This window comes from Gastrolobium bilobum, unplaced genomic scaffold (assembly GCF_033153095.1).
Source record: "Gastrolobium bilobum isolate Gb01-03AN ecotype WA unplaced genomic scaffold, APGP_CSIRO_Gbil_v1 utg16668, whole genome shotgun sequence".
Classification (NCBI taxonomy): Eukaryota; Viridiplantae; Streptophyta; class Magnoliopsida; order Fabales; family Fabaceae; genus Gastrolobium; species Gastrolobium bilobum.
In genome coordinates, this window is record NW_026898163.1 from 77,088 (window position 1) to 96,483 (window position 19,396).

General features: G+C 33.7%; 3 protein-coding genes across 3 annotated transcripts; 1 reads left to right on the forward strand and 2 right to left on the reverse strand.

The window, feature by feature from the left end:
- Positions 1–2,283: 2,283 nt before the first annotated feature.
- On the reverse strand, positions 2,284–2,643 carry LOC133313381 (uncharacterized). The gene has a single exon (XM_061514743.1). It carries the CDS (start codon positions 2,641–2,643, stop codon positions 2,284–2,286), a length of 360 nt encoding a protein of 119 aa, XP_061370727.1.
- Positions 2,644–9,268: 6,625 nt separating this feature from the next.
- LOC133313405 (protein transport protein Sec61 subunit beta-like) lies at positions 9,269–10,789 on the forward strand. The gene is made up of 2 exons (XM_061514770.1): positions 9,269–9,426; positions 10,203–10,789. Exon 2 carries the CDS (start codon positions 10,206–10,208, stop codon positions 10,452–10,454), a length of 249 nt encoding a protein of 82 aa, XP_061370754.1. The 5' UTR covers positions 9,269–9,426; positions 10,203–10,205; the 3' UTR covers positions 10,455–10,789.
- Positions 10,790–13,236: 2,447 nt separating this feature from the next.
- On the reverse strand, positions 13,237–17,026 carry LOC133313406 (probable serine/threonine-protein kinase PBL18). The gene is made up of 5 exons (XM_061514771.1): positions 16,851–17,026; positions 15,200–15,850; positions 14,443–14,700; positions 14,015–14,134; positions 13,237–13,887 (listed from the first exon to the last, which is right to left on the reverse strand). Exons 2-5 carry the CDS (start codon positions 15,827–15,829, stop codon positions 13,273–13,275), a joined length of 1,623 nt encoding a protein of 540 aa, XP_061370755.1. The 5' UTR covers positions 15,830–15,850; positions 16,851–17,026; the 3' UTR covers positions 13,237–13,272.
- Between the last annotated feature and the right edge of the window lie 2,370 nt (positions 17,027–19,396).

The following is a 19,396-nucleotide window of genomic DNA, read 5'->3' on the forward strand; positions in this document are numbered from 1 at the left end:
AAGAGAGACGACATCTGTTTTTGTTTCTTTAGTACATGTGTTAAGTTTGAATATTCATTGTTTGTATTCCTTTTTCAATGTTATGGGGAAACGAGGCAAGCAGGGTTCGGTGGTTCTTTGCTCCTCTCACGGCAACCAAAAAGACCTTATATATTGCATTGAGTTACAAGTATTCTTTTACTTTTTTGTGTTAGAAAATATCTTGCAACCAGAAGACTTTCTATATACATGTTTAGACTTGCATTGCAGCGTGGATTTACAAATAACTATACAAAAACATACATACTACTAGTTCACGAGATTTAGCACGACACATGGTCCAAATGGTTTTAGCTGCTCTTAAATTTAACTATAATTATATATGCCAGAAAATTTCACGCGATTTAATTCGAGATTATATGAAAAAAAAAAAAATTGAAACATCATTACCCTAGTTAGTTCATTAGAGCCATGCGCTAAATTGTGAGTCTAATAGTTGACTTGCTCATCACCTGTGCACATGTTACGCTAAAACTTTATGTATAACTATGTAAATAGCGTAATGTGTTGAGATACTCCACTAAAACTTTTTTCGTCTTAAACTCCAGTTGCAATGCATAAATTTTGCATAACTATAAGTGTAGAAATTACATAATTAGTATTAGGGTTTGCTTTTTCTACCGTCAATGTAGATAACTTATCTACATTGAGCCCAAAACGACGTCGTTTTGAGGCGAAAATCAAGATATTTTAATAATTATAATTTATTTTAGAGTTATAATAATCTTTTTCATTATAATTTTTTAATTTTTCAACCCAAAACGACGTCGTTTTGGGAACGAATGTAGATAACTTATCTACATTCACTTTAGAAATATTAAAGCCTTAGTATTATTCATCTAAACTAACATGTACATCATAATAACATCATAATCTGTACATCTAAACTAGGGCTTATAAATTTTTCTTCTATTTTATCTTTTTGCCAGATTCAAGAAATGTGATAATTCCATCAATTACTTAACGATTTACTAAAAGGAAGATATTTCAAATTCAAATCAAATTTATACGCACCTTTTCAAACTGCAATCTGTGCATGAATGAAATTTTAAGGTTATTGTCATTCTTAATTATCTATTACACTTCTCTTTAATTCAAACCCTACCATGCTTCAATTCTTGCATTATATTGAACATGGCCAATAAAACAAAGGAATCACATTTAAGAGAACACGCACATGCTAGAGCTGTTAAAATGGGTCAGTCCGTCCCATTTGGCCCTAACTCGTGTGGGTTAGAGCCAAAAAGCCCGCAAAACCAAATGAACCTCAATAATCAAGACCCATATGGGGCAAAAACCCAATTGGTTAGGGTCAGTCCGTGGGCCATCCAAAATTATAATTTCACAATTTTTTTATCATATTCAATACTTTAAAAAATATTTTAACAAATAAAATTTTAACACTTAACATATTTTATACAAATTATAAATTTTTTATAATTTAATTTTTTTAATAAAATAAGATTTGTACATAAATATACAAGTGAAAATGTAAACAAAATTTTAATATAAGTGAAAATTTAGTTACTACTTTTACTAAATTCATTGTTAAATGATGTCATCAAATAAAGATTTTCTTAATACCAATATTGAATAACTGTTTTTAGTATGTTATATATTTAAAAGTAAAATAATTGATTTTCTTTAACTATTACCGTTACAAAAAACTTTTTAGTTATTATTATCTATGAAATTACTAAAGTGCATTGTATACAATATGTTTCAATACAAATTTGGATGTATAACATGCTTAGATGTCAATAGAAAATTTTATTTTTATTGATGCGCAGATGAAAATCTCTGCTAAAACATATCACTACTGAAAAATTTATTTTTGTTGTAAAATATTATGGATGAATTTTCATATGGTTCATAACACGTGACTATGTGTTTTTCATGACCTTTGATATATGCTATAATCATCACACTAATGGTGTGTTGAATTGTAGAATACATCCAAAGGGGTATTGTAAAATATTATGGATGACCTTTCACATGGATTATGGATGACCTTTCACATAGATTATGAATGACCTTTCACATGGATTACGGATGACCTTTCACATGGTTCAGAACATGTGACTCTTTGTTTTTTCATGACTTCCATGTTTAAAAATGCATCTAAAATATGTCCTTATATATGACTCTTTGCTCATACTTATTCTTATTTTATTTTATTTTATACCCAACAGGGCCAGAGCCCAAAAAACAGAAACGACAGGAAATCCAAAACAGAAACAAAAGCTACTGGATCACCAGAGCTCGCAGTCTTTCTACTCCAGTAAGATCAGCCAGATAAATAACGTGAATGCCAGGTGGTGGTTCATCACAAAAAAGATATTGGACACCCTCATCATTCTCCAAGATAAAATTTTTCATCCAATCCGCACAAGCATTTCCTTCCTTGAACGTGTGGTTGAAACTAACCGACCAATCTTTCTGAATCCATGCTCGTATCCGAGAAATCAACTGACTCTCCCACATCTTCTTGTCAATGCCATCAAGACTATTCGGAGGCAAAGTATTCCTAAATACATTAATTATATTTTCTGGAAGCCAGCGCTTTAACTCCACATAGTCCCACTCCCCTTCCACTGTTATCATATCAGCCACCTTCCTGTTTTATCTATATTTTGATCCCAATTAGATGCAACTTCTTGCAGAGATGATTGAAGCGTTAACCATCTATGCTGCCAAAAATTAATTTCCCTTCCATCTCTAAGAACCTAGATGAGACAGCAATCCAATTCCTCCCAGAGTCTACACATGTTTTTCCAAAAATTTGAATCACCATTTTTCACTGCAAAAGGGCTATTCCGGGTACTCCTTGCTTCATATTTAGCATGCAACACTTTAACCCAAAGCTGATTAGATCCAACGTGATAACTCCAAATTCTCTTAGCAATAAAAGCATCATTCATTAATTTCAGTCTCTTTAACCCCAACCCGCCACAACACTTAGGACGCGAAATACAATCCCAACTGATGTCATGGTACTTCCTATTATGCTCACGATCTCCCCAAATGAAGCCTCTCTGGATTTTTTCAATTTCTAAACAAATTGCTTGAGGAATTTTACAGCTTTTTGCATTGGAAAAAATGGAATTGCTGTCATTACCAATTGAGCCAAATTGATACGACCTGCCTGCGATAGACACTGTTGCTGCCAAGAATTAAGTTTAGACCTTACTTTGTCCACAATACTCTTATACAAGTCTCTAGTTGCTCTCCTATGCTGCATCATAGACTCCAAATAACGACCAATATTTTTAACTATTCTAAAACCACTGCGTTGAGATATCCTATCAGCCACCACATCACTTGTATTTCTGGAAAAGAAAATAGTTGTTTTATCTACACTAAGTTTTTGTCCAGAAATTTCTTCAAACAAACATAAGCACTTCATTAATACATCCAACTGCTTCTCACTGGCCTCCATGAAAATCATGAGATCGTCAGCTAAGGCTAGATGAGAAATTTGAGGCCCCTTAACACCCACCCGAATTGGCTTCCATAAACCACCACTAGTTGCAGTAGCTTTAATGTGTGACAATTTCTCCATTGCAATAACAAACAATTAGAATAAATTAAGGAATGTTCTTCAAAGCTACATAAAAAACCTTCATAATGTCGTATTTGCACATGATTAAAAAAGAAAATAAGATCTGAATCTAACAAAAATGAAAGTGTATCACGAGATTGTGCATTAATTACCTATTATCTAATACATCGGTGCACGGGTTTCATTGGCTATGGCATGTGCCAATAATGTCTTTCCAGATCCTAGCGGTCCATGGATCAAGATGCTTAGTATTGGCCTCGCACCTAGTTTCCAAGCAATTTCTAGAGAGAAAAAATGGCCCGATCACATTGGACTTCAAATCCTTCAATACCTCATTCATCCCGTACTTAAAGGTGTATGTTTTTTTTTTCATCTTTTTCATCGCTGAAGTTGTCGACATGTATATAAGAACTACTCGCCATCCATATACGATATTAATTATCTTGTTTCAGACTCAGCCTTAATTGAATGAATAAATTCGATTAGAACGATTGAAGGAGCGTTCTTCAAAACTACATCAAAAACATTCATAATGTCGTGTTTGCACCTGATTAAAAAACATAATCAGATCAGAATCTTACAAAAATGAAAGTGTATCACGAGATTGTGCATTCATTACCTATTATCTGATACATCGGTGCAGACGGGTTTCATTGGCTATGGCATGAGCCAATAGCGTCTTTCCAGATCCTAGCAGTCCATGGATCAAGATGCTTGGTATTGGCCTTGCACCTAATTTCCAAGCAATTTATGGAGAGAAAAAATGGCCCGATCACATTGGACTTCAAATCCTTCAATACCTCATTCATCCCATACTTAAAGGTGTATTTCTTTTTTAAATCTTTTACATCGCTGAAGCTGCCGACATGTATATAACAACTACTCGCCATCCATATACGATATTAATCATCTTGTTCCAGACTCAACCTTAGTTGAATGAATAAATTCGATTAGAACGATTGAAGGAGCGTTCTTCAAAGCTACATCAAAAACATTCATAATGTCGTGTTTGCACCTGATTAAAAAAGAAAATAAGATCTGAATCTAACAAAAACGAAAGTATATCACGGGATTGTGCATTAATTACCTATTATACGATACATCGGTGCAGACAGGTTTCATTGGCTATGGCATGAGCCAATAGTGTCTTTCCAGATCCTAGCGGTCTATGGATCAAGATGCTTGGTATTGGCCTCGCATCTAATTTCAAACAATTTCTAGAGAGAAAAAATTTCCCGATCACATTGGACTTCAAATCCTTCAATACCTCATTCATCCCGTACTAAAAGGTGTATGTTTTTTTTTCATCTTTTACATCGCTGAAGCTGCCGACATGTATATAAGAACTACTCGCCATCCATATAAGATATTAAATATCTTGTTCCAGACTCAGCCTAATTGAATGAATAAATTCGATTAGAACGATTGAAGGTGCGTTCTTCAAAGTTACATAAAAAACATTCACAATGTCGTGTTTGCACTTGATTTAAAAAGAAAATAAGATCAGAATCTAACATAAATGGAAGTGTATCACGAGATTGTGCATTAATTACCTATGATCTGATACATCGGTGTAGTCAGGATTCATTGGTTATGGCATGAGCCATTAGTGTCTTTCCATATCCTATCGGTCTATGGATCAAGATGCTTGATATTGGCCTTGCACCTAATTCTCAAGCAATTTCTAGAGAGAAAAAATTGTCCGGTCACATTGGACTTCAAATTCTTCAATACCTCATTCATCATGAACTTAAAGGTGTAGATTTTTTTTTCATCTTTTACATCGTTGAGCTGCCGACATGTATATAAGAACTACCTGCCATCCATATGTGATATTAATTGTCTTGTTCCAGTCTCAGCCTTATTTGAATGAATAAATTCGATTAGAAGGATTGAAGGAGCATTCTTCAAAGCTACATCAAAATCCTCAATAATGTCGTGTTTGCACCTGAGTAAAAAAAAAGATCTAAATCTAACAAAAACGAAAGTGTATCACGAGATTGTGCATTCATTACCTATTATCTGATACATCGGTGCAGACGAGTTTCATTGGCTATGGCATGAGCCAATAGTGTCTTTCCAGATCCTAGCGGTCCATGGATCAAGATACTTGGTATTGGCCTCGCACCTAATTTCCAAGCAATTTCTGGAGAGAAAAAATGGCCCGATCCCATTGGACTTCAAATCCTTCAATACCTCATTCATCCCATACTTAAAGGTGTATTTCTTTTTTAAATCTTTTACATACCGACATGTATATAACAACTATTTGCCATCTATATACGATATTAATTATCTTGTTCCAGACTCAGCCTTAATTGAATGAATAAATTCGATTAGAACGATTGAATGAGCGTTCTTCAAAGCTACATCATAAACATTCATAATGTCGTGTTTGCACCTGATTAAAAAAGAAAATAAGATCTGAATCTAACAAAAATGAAAGTGTATCACGAGATTTTGCATTAATTACCTATTATCTGATACATCGGTGTAGACAGGTTTCATTGGCTATGGCATGAGTCAATAGTGTCTTTCCATATCCTATCGGTCCATGGATTAAGATGCTTGATATTGGTCCCATACACCTAATGCCTTAAGTTTTTGGGTTTGATTGTGGTGTTCCAAACCCACTTAATGTTGTTGCTCACTTGGCCCATGGTTGGCGGTCTCTCCCCGCCATGAGCTCCCAGTGCACGACCCAACACCTCTCATTTAATGTGGAGGATCTTAATACAACTCTTCGTTCTCCCATAAAGTCCTTTCATTTTCTCATGAAGCCTTTTCATGCTTCCATGCATTGGAACTTGTATCTAATTAAGGAGAAATAATTCAACAATTCTCCCCCTTTTCGACTTAATCAGGGGATCTATATATCGGCTCCTTCGTAGCAAGTATAATCAGTACTCGCTCCCCCTTAAGTAGAAGTCTCTTCTCGTACTCCCAAAGTTAAGTACTCATCGTGTCTCCAACCAAGCTCCTGGTCCTTGGATTGAAACCGCTCTGATACCTCTATTGGGTCAAGTCAAACCCTTAAGTCAATTGCGGAAGCGAAACAGTAAAATGCAAGAGGAGAGAGATGGAGAAGAACACAGTCAATTTGTTTAACGTGGGAAAACCTTCTCCAATGTGAAGAAGTAAAAATCCACGGGACATTAATCCAGAATCAAACTTCCACTATAAGAGTAATGGGTTACAACAATCAAATTTCCCTAGTCTTTCACTAGAGATACAATCAAGCTTCACCAAGTATGGTGGTAACATCAAACGTCCCTAAAGAGGTCTAACACTCAAACATCTCTTTAGAGGTACTTTTAAATAATCAAGCATCACCTACAGTGGTGGTATTCAAACTTCCTTAGAGATGTCTCACTCAAACTTCTCCCTAGAGGTATTCAAATTCTTTTTCACATGGAGGATTTCTTCACCTCACTCATATATTTTCCTCTTGCATTCTATTGTTTCGCTTCCGCAATCGACTTGAGGGTCAGACTTGATTGGTAGTCACTTGGTAGTAACTATACAAAGGTGAAAATAAATATAAAGTATTAAATTTGGGAAATCATAACCATACAAAGATGAAAATAAATATAACCGTTGGATCAATATAATCGATCTAACGGTCAGATTGATTGGTAATCACTTGGTAGTAACACAACTTGGTTGTCACAATATCCTTCCCCTTGAAATTAACATTAGAACTTATTTTGTTTTTTCGGTGCAGGAAAGGAAGCACTATCAGCGTTTGTCAAAGAGATTTAAAGAATGGAAATGATTTAAAGAACTTATTATGTTCTTTAGGGATTGGTTGAAGTACGGAGTGTATTTTATTTGGATGAGATAATTTATCATTCCATATTGTTTGGATGCTGACCCCACCCTTTATTCTTCTTCTCAGGTCACATCATTTTAAATGTTTAAAAGATGTTGATTTTGTTGGATTCCGAATTAGAATCACAAGGATTAAGGTATTGGATTAATCCCGAAATCGTCGGATTAATAGTTACAAATTTATTCCTTTTTCTATTTTTGGTAGTTTTCTGTCTATAGGCTGAAGCTTAGGTATAGTTATCCTTTTTTAATTCCTTTTTTCCTCTCCCCGTAGCTTACTTTTCTGGTTTATATATTGTAACCTTTTATTCTGAATGAAAATAACAGTAATTTTCAGTACCTCTATTTTCATATTCAAATCTATCACGTCCTTCTTTATTATCAAAGATTTTGTCAAAGCAAATTATTTTTTATTGTTTTCATGCATTGATGTGGGTAGCATCTTTTTCTTTTCTGATCGCTAATTAAGATTTTGTCAAATTGGGGTCCAGTTTAATTCTGTGTCGGTCATCCCCATTTTCTAAATAAGGATTAAATTCTGCTTCGAGCTCTGAATCTTCTACTTGATCTTCTGATCGTGAAGAAGATAATGCTGCTTGTAAAAACTTCTTATATTGTTCTTTAGTATTTGCCTAAACATCAACTTGAAACTTGGTTGGTCCTGACGAATTAGCTTTAATTTTTTCTTTCCAATTCTTAAATTTTTCTTCAAAGAATTAAATTTTGTATTTCTTCCACCAACAAACTTTAATCTTTAGACTTAACATTTTGGGATAGCTTGGTTCTGGATGGTATTCATATAAATTTTGAAGAAACCAATACTCCCGTTTGAGAGCAAAATTTAATGAATTTAAGATGATTTGGTTAATTGAGGTGTCAATTCTTTTTTATAATTATCAAAAAGTTGGACTACCATAATAGGTAGCATTGCTCTAACCTGCCCCATTTGTTGAAATCGGTCTAAAAACCAAGAAGGTATATTTGAGGTTTAATGAAAGTAATATACCATACCAAGCTTCTTGGTAATCAAAATAATTAAAAGAAGAGGGAGGACATGATCTATAGAAATTCTTGAAAGTGAGAGGATTTTGGTTCTATCACTCGGAGTTAAAATAGTATTTATTTTTAATTTAAAATAATTATTTTAGAGGGATCATTTGAGTCTACTTTAGAAATTACTTCTGCAGAATGAGTGTCAATTAGAATAAACTCGTAAAACTTTATATTCTTTTCAAGATGTTCAGATTTTGGAATCTAACCCCAACCTTGAGAGAAAATTTGGGTATTATTTGGTGAAGGCAAGATCTAATATTTCGGGTTCAAGATTAATTATCTTTATACATCCTTCTTTGATACGGGGATCAAGAGGAGATATAGGATATGTTGAGGGAAATTTTCAAGAAAGATAATTTTAAGAAATATATATTATTGTAAATAAAAATTATATAAAAAAATTATATTTTTTTGGAGATTGAGCACAATCTTTGAGTATATTATTGTAATTAATTTGACTTGTAACTCTCTCAATCACAGATGGTTAACTATTAAAACGTTTCCATGCATAGAAAGTGATACGCACTTTAATTTGTACAAGTTATTGCCTCCTTTTTCTTCTAGTACAAGTAATTGCCTTTTTATTTTATTTTAAGATATTACATTCGGTCTATTATTTTGTAATTAGTCCAATTCGAACTAGATTCTGATATTAAGACTTTAAATTTCTCTCAAAAAATGACAGTAATAGTGGAGATGATCGAATACATGCTCTCATTCTCACCTCTTAATGTACAGTATTAGAACTTATACTTTAAAAACATTAAAACCTAAACTTAAATATAGTTTTCCTAACAATTTTTTAATCAAAACCTGGTTCAATTAATCTGTGATAGCAATTAGGTATCTCATTCCCAAACAGGGCCACTTCAAATCCTCCCTCAGTTGAACCTCGCGAAAACAGTGTCCGGCGAGTTCTCCGTCCATCTCAGACCCTTCAGGTTCGTTTCGGTTTCCTCTCTCTTATTTATCTCAAATTCCAAGTTCTGATCACAGATCTGGTTTTTCCATGCAATTTTTAGTGCTCTGAAATTATAGGGAGATTCGGAACGCTTTTGTTCTAATTGATATGAACTACTAATATTTATTTACCATATGGTTCTAATTCGAAGCGCTTTTGTTCTAATTGACAAGAGGTTTTCTAATCTCTCTAATCGAAAGTTTTGCTTTGAGGGTTTCTAGTTGTTTAATTGGATTGGAAGAAAATAAAGTAGTGCCACCAATTTGGCAAAATCGGTTGTTTTTATTTCGAGCTTGGACGTTCCTGTGCTAGAGAGAAGACAAGGTTTTGCATATGTTGAATTTTGCTTGTAGTTTTATGACTTATAACGTTGTTAAGTTTTGAATATCAGTACCCTTTGGTTTGATATGCATATATGCAATCATAGCAGATGTAACGGTGCAGGACTGTATCAAAATTTCTTGAGTTTTGTGAATTTTGAAGAAGATGTAGGATAAGAAATTAAAATCAATATTTACCTGCCAAGTCTTGATTTCTGTTGCTTATGTGATTATGTTATGCATTACTTTTTCATTCTTTTCAGAGCTTAAGTAGTCAAGATTTTCTTTACGATTAGTAACAAAATTGTTTTTCAAATTGCTCTTGAAGGGTGGTAGTCTTGAGTTATGAGAAGCTGAAATTGTGTTTATTGATTTTGAGAAGGTATTGCATGTAGGTATTAGTTTAACATTCGAAATGTATGAATTTGTGTTTCAGAAAATGGCTTTAGGTGGACCAGCTCCCCCAAGAGGAAGTGCAGCAGCTACTGCTAGCATGAGGAGAAGAAAAACAACCAGTGGCGGGGCCTCTGGAGGAGCAGCTGGGAATATGCTTCAGTTTTACACTGATGATGCCCCTGGACTCAAGATTTCCCCAAATGTGGTTCTTGTAATGAGCATTGGCTTTATAGCATTTGTTGCCATCCTTCATGTGGTGGGCAAGCTGTATTTTGTGCGTAGGGAGGCTTAGGGGATAGGCAAGAAGTTAAGTTCATTTTTAGATTTTTAATTCAGTGTCTTTAATGGTATTTAGATTTTTTGTTGTGGGATGCATCCTTCCCTTTGCTGTTATTAGAACCACATCGTTACCAGAATATTGCCAATTGATAATGACTTCAAGGGACAATTAGCATGCTTGAAATTTAAGATTTGGTTGAGGAAATCACATGGTAGTGAATCATTTAGTATTGTATTTGAAAACAACCTGATTCTTTTTGGTAGAATAAATTGCAGAAGGAAGCTCTTTTCTGCATTTTGTGATTTGAGTTATGATGAAGTCATAACTGGTTTGGAACTGCAAGTATAGACTGTAATGGAATAATTTGCTGCAAAATGCAAAGGATCATGTGTCTTGGCAGTTGATATGCTGAAGTTTGATTGTTACCTCTACCAAAATTATCCAATTAGGGCCATATTTAACTATACGTTGGGATTCTCAGCAAAATATTTAAGCAGAAAGCTGAGAATTAATTGTTTAATACGATCCTTTGGCTTATATTTTTTTGATGGTGTTCATCTGCTCAACTTGTAGCACATTCAATGGTTAACGCGTCTTTAAAATTTAATATTCTACTTAATAGGTTCCCCTTCTCCATTCTTCCAAGTGGCAAAGGGAGAAAGAAGGTTTTCCATCAAGTTCTGGCCTAGCTTTTGGAGAGGCAGAAGACGTTTTTTTAATTTTTTTTGTATTCCTCATTTACTCGTAAATTTTTACAAGAGAATTGGAAAGTTCACCGGTTCATGTTTTTAGAGAAGGAAATAGTTGTGCCGATTGACTTTCTAAATATCCTTTAGATTATACTGTTGAGAATAATTTTTGTGTTTTTTCAAACCTCCCTCTTGGTATTTGGCCTTTGTATTGGGCTGATTTATTTTTGTCTCGTAATTTCAGAACGATTTTATTGAATTGATCTCTTTGGGGTGTTGTTGTTAATCCCCTTAGATTACAAAAAAAAAAAAAAAAAATACTATTTTATCTTTTGCCGGATTCAAATAACGTGGTCATTCCATCAATTACTTAATAATTTACTAAAAGGAAAATATGTGAAATTCAAATCAAGATTCATATGCACCTTTTCAAATTGTAATCTGTGCTTGAATGAAATTTTAAGGTTATTGTGATTCTTACTTATCTATTATTGCACTCCTCTTTAACTCAAACCCTACTATGCTTCAATCCTTTTCATTAGATTGAACTTGCCAATAAAACAAAGTAATCACATTTAAGAGGACGGGCAGACCCCATTATAGAAAGTGGGAAGGAAACAGAGATTAATATATGAATTATTAGCAGTAGCCCGGAAATTACAATTTCAAAGGAAATTAACCCTATAAAGGAAAGTCGGAAGTTACATTAGTTGAATTTCTGTTTTAATAATTAATTGGAGATTTGGCGAGAAGAAAACAAGTTCTAAAAAATCTAAAATAGGAAAGCCGTGGTACATTCCATGACACCCCAATAACTAAAACAAAAATCATACAAAGCTGAAAATGTGATCAAGGAACAAGTTCAAAGGCAGACATCCTCAAACTTCCTTTAGTTTGTGATGAGTGCATCTTCAATATTTAATTCAAGGACTTCTCTTACTTGCTCAAACATGATCAAATCTTGGCAACTCGTCTCTAAAAGAAGTATGCCTTTCTAGCTTGCGTTTCATAATCTATTATTGCAGCCTTTTTTGTCCATTTTCTCCAACCTTGATGATATAAACTTATATATCTTCGAGAAAAATTTTGGTGCACCGGGAATATCGAACTTGGTGCTTCCTTTTATTAAAAAGGAAAATTTTTTAAGACTTAAAAAGAAACATGTGTAATAAGAAAAAAAAATTTCTCTTTATAATAAAAAGGAACACTGAGTTCGGTACTTCCGGTGCACACAAGTTTTTCTCTATATCTTCTCGGATTTTTTAGGAAGATCAAAGAGTATGCTTGCTTGATTGTGCACATGCATACTTCGCATAGTTGCTGAATTGTTACTCTCTCAGACAAAATTTGTTTCACTTCCAACAAATCCAGTGACCTTTTTAGCATACTTTGTCCAACATTGTAAAATATAAATATTTGGAATTTGAACAACAATTTTTGCTTGAAAAATCACCAAGATGTGCCTTAATAATATCCCCATAAATTTATAAAGTTGACAGCCACATCTAGTAACCTGTGCCAAGATCCACACAAACGATAAATGAGTCTTTACTACACATAAAGTTGCAGAGTGCTCAAAGTCTTCTTTTCTTTCTTTCTCATAGTAGCTCAACATTGCTTTGTAAAACTTTACTACAAAATCTTGCATAGTTGTTGAAGTATGATCTTTTATTATCATAGGCTTTTGTCATTTAATCAATTTTTTCATTCCAATCTATAGAGATTTCGTATATCAAACATTTCTTATTCCTAATGCGCATAAATAAATTCAACCTACCAAATATGCTCCAAGTCAAAAGTCAAAAATAGCATCGTCAAGCCACATTCCAAATCATCTTACAGACTAGGCCTCCCTCCAAAGAAAAAGTTTCAAAACCAGTTCATTATTCATATATTTGGTTAGAGTGGGGTGAGGTGTTGAGTGGAGAAAAAGCAACAAAGTGTTTTAGACCATTGTAAATTTGTATATAAATGGGGTAACTAAATGAACCCAGTAAGACCAACCTTTGCATTTATCTACAAAAGAACATCTTCTCAGCATCACTAAGGAATGCAAAGGTGGAAGAACCACATCTTTATCTCCTATAAATTTGTATTGAATCACACCAAAAAATTAATTAAGAAAATAATAAAAATGATCATTATAGACAATCAATATCCTTCAACACTAGCTCTCCTAGATACTGAGGATGATGAATTCTTGCTTGGTGTGAGGAACAAGCGAGAAGAGGAAGCAAGGTTGGCACACCAGACCATCTTGGAGGTGAAACACATGGTCTAGCTACAAATGATGGTGATATAGAAAGACTCAATCTAGGTGTGTGACATATGATACCATTAAGACTTGGTGATCTTGACATTTCTTTTCCATAGTTGGATGCTGGCTCTTGTAGTGGGAACCAACAAGAGTACTTCATATCCTGAATCATTTTGAGATGCTCAACAACAGTTCTCATGGTAGGCCTTTCTGATGGCTCCTTTTGAAGGCATCTTTGTGCAATGTCAGCTACTTTTCTTGCTGCTTTGGAAGGAAACCTACCCTTAAGTTGAGGATCCATAATCAATGATAGTCTAAGATCATCAGCCAGGAAGGGACGGGTCCACTTCACTAAGTTCCTCTCTTGCTTGGGGTAATAGATATCATCATTCTTTCTGCCAGTAAGTAGCTCTAGAAGAACAATTCCAAAACTCCATACATTGCTCTTTGGAGTAAGCATTCCTCTTTCCAGTGTCTCCACTGATAGGTTTCCAACAGCCTGTACAATAATGAGAACAAAATTCAATGGAATGAATATACAATGTATGCCAGACACAAAGATAGAAAATAGTATATGAATATTTTATAATAACACACACAGTGCACTTCTGAGTCAAAGAACTTACAGATGAACTGCTTGAAATCTCTTCCTCTGGAATATGTCCAACACAACCATACCCCGAAAGCTTTGCACTGAAATCCTTGTCAATCTGTATGTTGGCTGTTGAAAATTCATTATACATTGCCTACAAGAGAGAAATAGGTATATCAGCAAACATAGAAACATTCCACTTAATTGAAATCTAATGTATTAAAGGAACATAAAAATATCCACTTATCCTATAATTGTTCAATCCATATTAAGAAACACACGATAACTCAGGACCAATGGCACTAACTTAATGAGGTCTAAACACCACATGAAAATATATATATATATATATATATATATATATATATACATATAAGTACACATGACCAAACGAGGCTATTCAGTTTTGTATATTTGATATATATTTTACACCAAATTAAGCTTAAATATAAAGTTCATTACCTGGAAAGGCCCTTCTTCATGCAAGAAAGTAAGACCTCGTGCAGCACATATGGCAATTTTCATTCTTGAGTTCCAATCAATAGGTGGGCCACCAAATCTCCCAAACAACAGGCGGTCCAAGCTTCCATGGCATAGCCTTTCATAAACCAACATCCTCGGTTCAGAGCCATCACGTGCATGAAATCCTAGCAATTTACAGACGTTTGGATGTTGTAAAGATGCAAGAGTATTAACCTCATTTATGAATTCCTTCAAGCCCTGAAAGAAGACATAACAAGTATGTAGACCACATCAGAAAGTTCTCAGTTCTTTTCAATTATTTTTGCTCAAATCATAAACTTTCAGCAACAATAATTCAGCATGGAAAATCAACAAAAAGCATAAACTTCTCAATACAAGGCTAACAATAAATCATAATTATGTTTGAACAGCAGCAATTCAATTTATAACAAATTTCAACATTTGATTTTGCAATGGTGTGAAAACAGTCAAATATGCATGGAGAAATAACACAGTAAGGAGAACAGCAAGAAGAGCAAGGTTTAGAAGCTGCTGCTAAATAGCAAGTTGGATGACACCAATTGACAAACCTAAACTCTTGCATAACACACCTCATATCAAAAAGTACATAAAACATTGAATTCTAGCTTTCTAGCCATTTTAAGATAAGAAGGCATTAATTCTCTATATTTGGTAAAGAAGCATCACCAATTTGGATGACCAAGATATGAAAGTAATACAGTGTGGACAAAAGTACCTGAGTTGATGGGTGAAGGCGCGTGACAGTGGCTTCAAACTTCTTTGAACTTGAAGCATCATCGCCAAAGGAAGCTTTATATATGGTGGAAGAAAGACATTCTGACATGCATCGATCCGAAGAGAAATTGTGGCAAGCAGCAGCAATTTCCTCATACTGAAAGTTTCGAAGCAATCCAATAGGTGGAAGAGGTAAAGGTCCAGAAGCATATAGAGGACCACTAGCAGTCCCTGACTTAAAGCTGCTAGAAGCCTTCAATGCACCACTGCCCTGAGGAGATGGAAGAGGTAAAGGCTGTGGACTAGGTGAACGCTGCTCCTTCATTGATCCGGTTCGCTGTTTTGATTCTTCTTGTTCCTCATACTCAACTGAGGCCAAAGCATCTTGTTCTGCTGCATCAAGAGCTGATGGAGCAGATAATGCCCTTGTTCTGTTGTTGTTAACTTTGTTAATGGGGTGAATGGATTTCACTCGAGTCCTAAAACTAGGAGGTGCAGACTGCAATGAGCGAGAGTGAGCTTGAGGTTCAGGCAGAACTGTAGGAACATGCTCATTATGGCAAACACGTTTTCGGTACATTATTTGATCAGATTTTTTCTTCTTGCTCTTTAAGACAGTGAAACATCCCATCTTGTATAGAACTGTTTATTTCTGCACCAAAAAAACTATGGCTTAAAACAAACTTAGTGGACTTCAACATGTCATAGATTAACAACCCACAGGAAAGAATGTCATTATGGAAAATTTCACCAAATGGTTCAAAGGAGAAAGATACATGGGGGGGAAAAAAGATTCTCTTTTATATTAGATGTGCTTGGCATATTCATGTTTGCAAGAAAAAGAAAAAAAGAAGAAGGTAAAAACAAGGGAAAATGGTGAAGCATTTGCTTCCTACGAGATTTTCTCTTGCAAATGTGTCTAACTAAGAAGACAGGTGATATCATATAATTATTTTTTGATTCTTTGCTTCTCTAATGATCATAACTTAATAAAATGAATACACTCAGAACAATCTCCCCCTTCCCTCTCTCATTCCTTCCTCCCAGCTACCCTTAATACTTCATGGTCAAATATTCACCAGTGGATAGCAAATAAATGTAAAAATACTAGAGATACTAAGAATTGAGCATCACATTCCTAAAATTAGAACAATAAATTGCTTCATTTTTCCTACGTCATTGGCCAATTTTGACAACAAAAATAACAAAAAGCAAGTGGGCAAATGCTTTCTTGCTAATGAACCAAACTATTCAATTCCTATGGAGTCATGAGCTCTGCACAACCAATTCATCCCAGAAAATAACAAATCACCCATGAATTCTCATCCATTCAACCACATGGAAAGCAATTCAGATCCATAACATCAAAGAAATTTCACAGAAACCCACTCATTTCATTTAGTTTCACAAAACTCAAATGATTTGACATACCCAGAAATTTCAACCCGGTATAAAAAATAAATAAATCAAGATTCAATTTATTTATTTAAAAAAAAAGAAAGAAGCAAAACTGGCTAATGAATCAAACTACAATACAACCAAAGTTTTTCAGATAAAAAAACCAGAAAAAATGAACTAACCAATAAACTTTGCAACACAAAAGGTTCAAATAACATGAAAACAAAAGCTCAAAGGAAGGAACTTTAACACACCTATAAGATAGCTGTTCATGCAACTCAGACTGAAAACTATAACTTGTGGTTTTCGTTCGACCACGAACTACCCCTTGTGAAGTCAAAGAAAGCAAAATGGAAAGGCCTGGAAGTGATGTTTTTTGTGAGAGAAAGAGAGATGAATATATATGTGGAAATATGGAATGGTAGAAAGAAACAAATGGTCTCAAATGGGAAAGGAAAATCAATGAGCAGTGATCAAAATCCCAGAATTTAATTTAGTGATTAAACTAATATTATTATCATTACCAGAATCTAAAATACACAAACAAAAATGGGAATTCTTTTACTCCTTGTTGCCAACTTTGTCCCCTAAACAATATATATATATATATATATGGGTTTTACTTCTCTCATGTTGTATGAGAGAAGCTATCTCATGTTGTGAGATAAATTAAGTGGGACCCATCAATTTTTTAAAAAAAAAAAAAGAAAGAAAAAAGAGGCACGTCTTTTTATGTGAGTGTAAAATGAGATAGGACTCTTATGTAGCATAAGAGTATAATTTCCCTATATATATATATATATATATTCAAATGAAGCTGCCATTATTGTTTCGTGTCTGAATGATCTCTTTGAATATCCCTTTGACGGCTTGTCAAAGCCGTTTCTAACATTCCACAAATAGGTGGTGTGTACCTTTTGGTTTGAATTTTGACTAATTCTTTTCTTAGTGGTACGTTGAGAACATTTTAATCTTCTTCGTTTGAATGTCAAGAAAGAACAGAAAAGTTTGAATTTGTTTTGGATTTTCTTCTTTATATTTTTCCATTTAAATAAGAATGTTTTAATTTCTAAAATTTTCTTTCTGAATCAGACCAAGGGTAAATCTAAAAAATATTCAAAATCTCACATATCCAATTCCGCGTTATGATGTGGAGCAGTGGAGGGTTATACATTTTATGGTATGCTAATGAGTTTTTATCCTAATACTTTTTTTTCTAATTATTAAAAACTTAAAGATAGTAAAAAAGTGTCTAATTAATTAATGAAAAATACTACTCTCATTTTACATGAAATAGTTATCTTATATTTTTTCACTTCGAAAATTGCACTCTTTTTTTTTCTGCTTTTTAATGGTGAGTCACACTTGAATATTCTCTATAGCATAAGAAAACTATTCTCATGTAACATGAGAGTAATATTTTCCTTAATTAATTATTAATGAAGAAATCAAAGTAGTTGAATTCTATATTTCTATTAGTTGAACTAATTCTGATCGATTAATTGTTACACCCAAATTATGCCCTTATAAAATCTTTACAACTATTATTGTCAATCAATCTACTTCACTTTCATAATAAAAAAGAACAAATACTCTTTTTTACAATATATCAATGTTGAGATTAAGTGATACAAGATAATTTAGAGTTATTATTGTTTCATAGACTCATTGTGACTTGCAACCATGAACCAACATTAAATAAATTTCAAAAATTTTAATTTTAATTTCATATAAAGGACAAATCTGGGTGTATAAAACTCCTTGCTTGCGAGGAGGGTTAGCAATTTCATCAAAAAGTTGTTCTTAAGCTTGAAGACATGACCTTTCGGTGCGCAATTCCAAGGTTTAATCTTTGGCTTTATATAAAAGAAATTAATAAATCTATCAAAGAAGAATGTTCATATGTAATGTAAGGATAAAAAACTTTATTTTCACTCAAGATTATTGATTCAGTGATGTTCTAACTAAATTTTAGAATTGTTTTACTTAAAAATATTAAATCTAGTTCTTGACAATATCCTTTCTTGGACAGAGAAATTAATTCAATGATCCTCCTCTCTCTTTACATTTTTTCTGTCTCTTTTTATTTTTTTCGAATCATGTGTGTCGGAAGCAGATTAAATTTACTCTTTGGAGAGGATGAAGGGACTCAAACTCGAACTTAAATTAATCGGATCCATTAAGGTTTTGAAAAAAAAAAAACTTCATCTTATTTTCTCCTTTATCTCTTTCATTGTGATCTTACATTGATACTCTTAACTTGGAGCATGAGCTTATTGGCATGAGAACTTTATTTTTGGGGGATAAACCTATGTTTCTTTGTTGAAGAGGGACCTATTGGACATTTTGAATGATACCAAATATCAAGCTTAAAAGGAAAAAATAAAATAAAATTGAGCTCAATGACCAAGTTGGTAATTTCAAGTGCTCCTCATTTTCAACGAAGTGTACCCCTACACCTTGACACCGCAGTCAAAGTTGGAAATTTTAATTAACTTATTTAATTGAATAAGAAATAACATGTTTCCATGGTGAACAAAGAGACACATCAAGAATTCAAGATAGGTCTTTGACTCTAAATATGCACCCTTTGATGTGAGCATGGCCACAAGATCAACGGCCACCAAGCTTTCACTCCAAACCTAGGAGCGTCCCACTACATCACCTTATTTATTTTAGGAAAATTATACTCTCATCTCATATTGTATGAGGTTCATATTTTAATCTCATATAAAAAAATATGTCTCTTTTTTTAAATAAAATAAAATAAAATTCGATAGGCTTCATTTTATTTATCTCA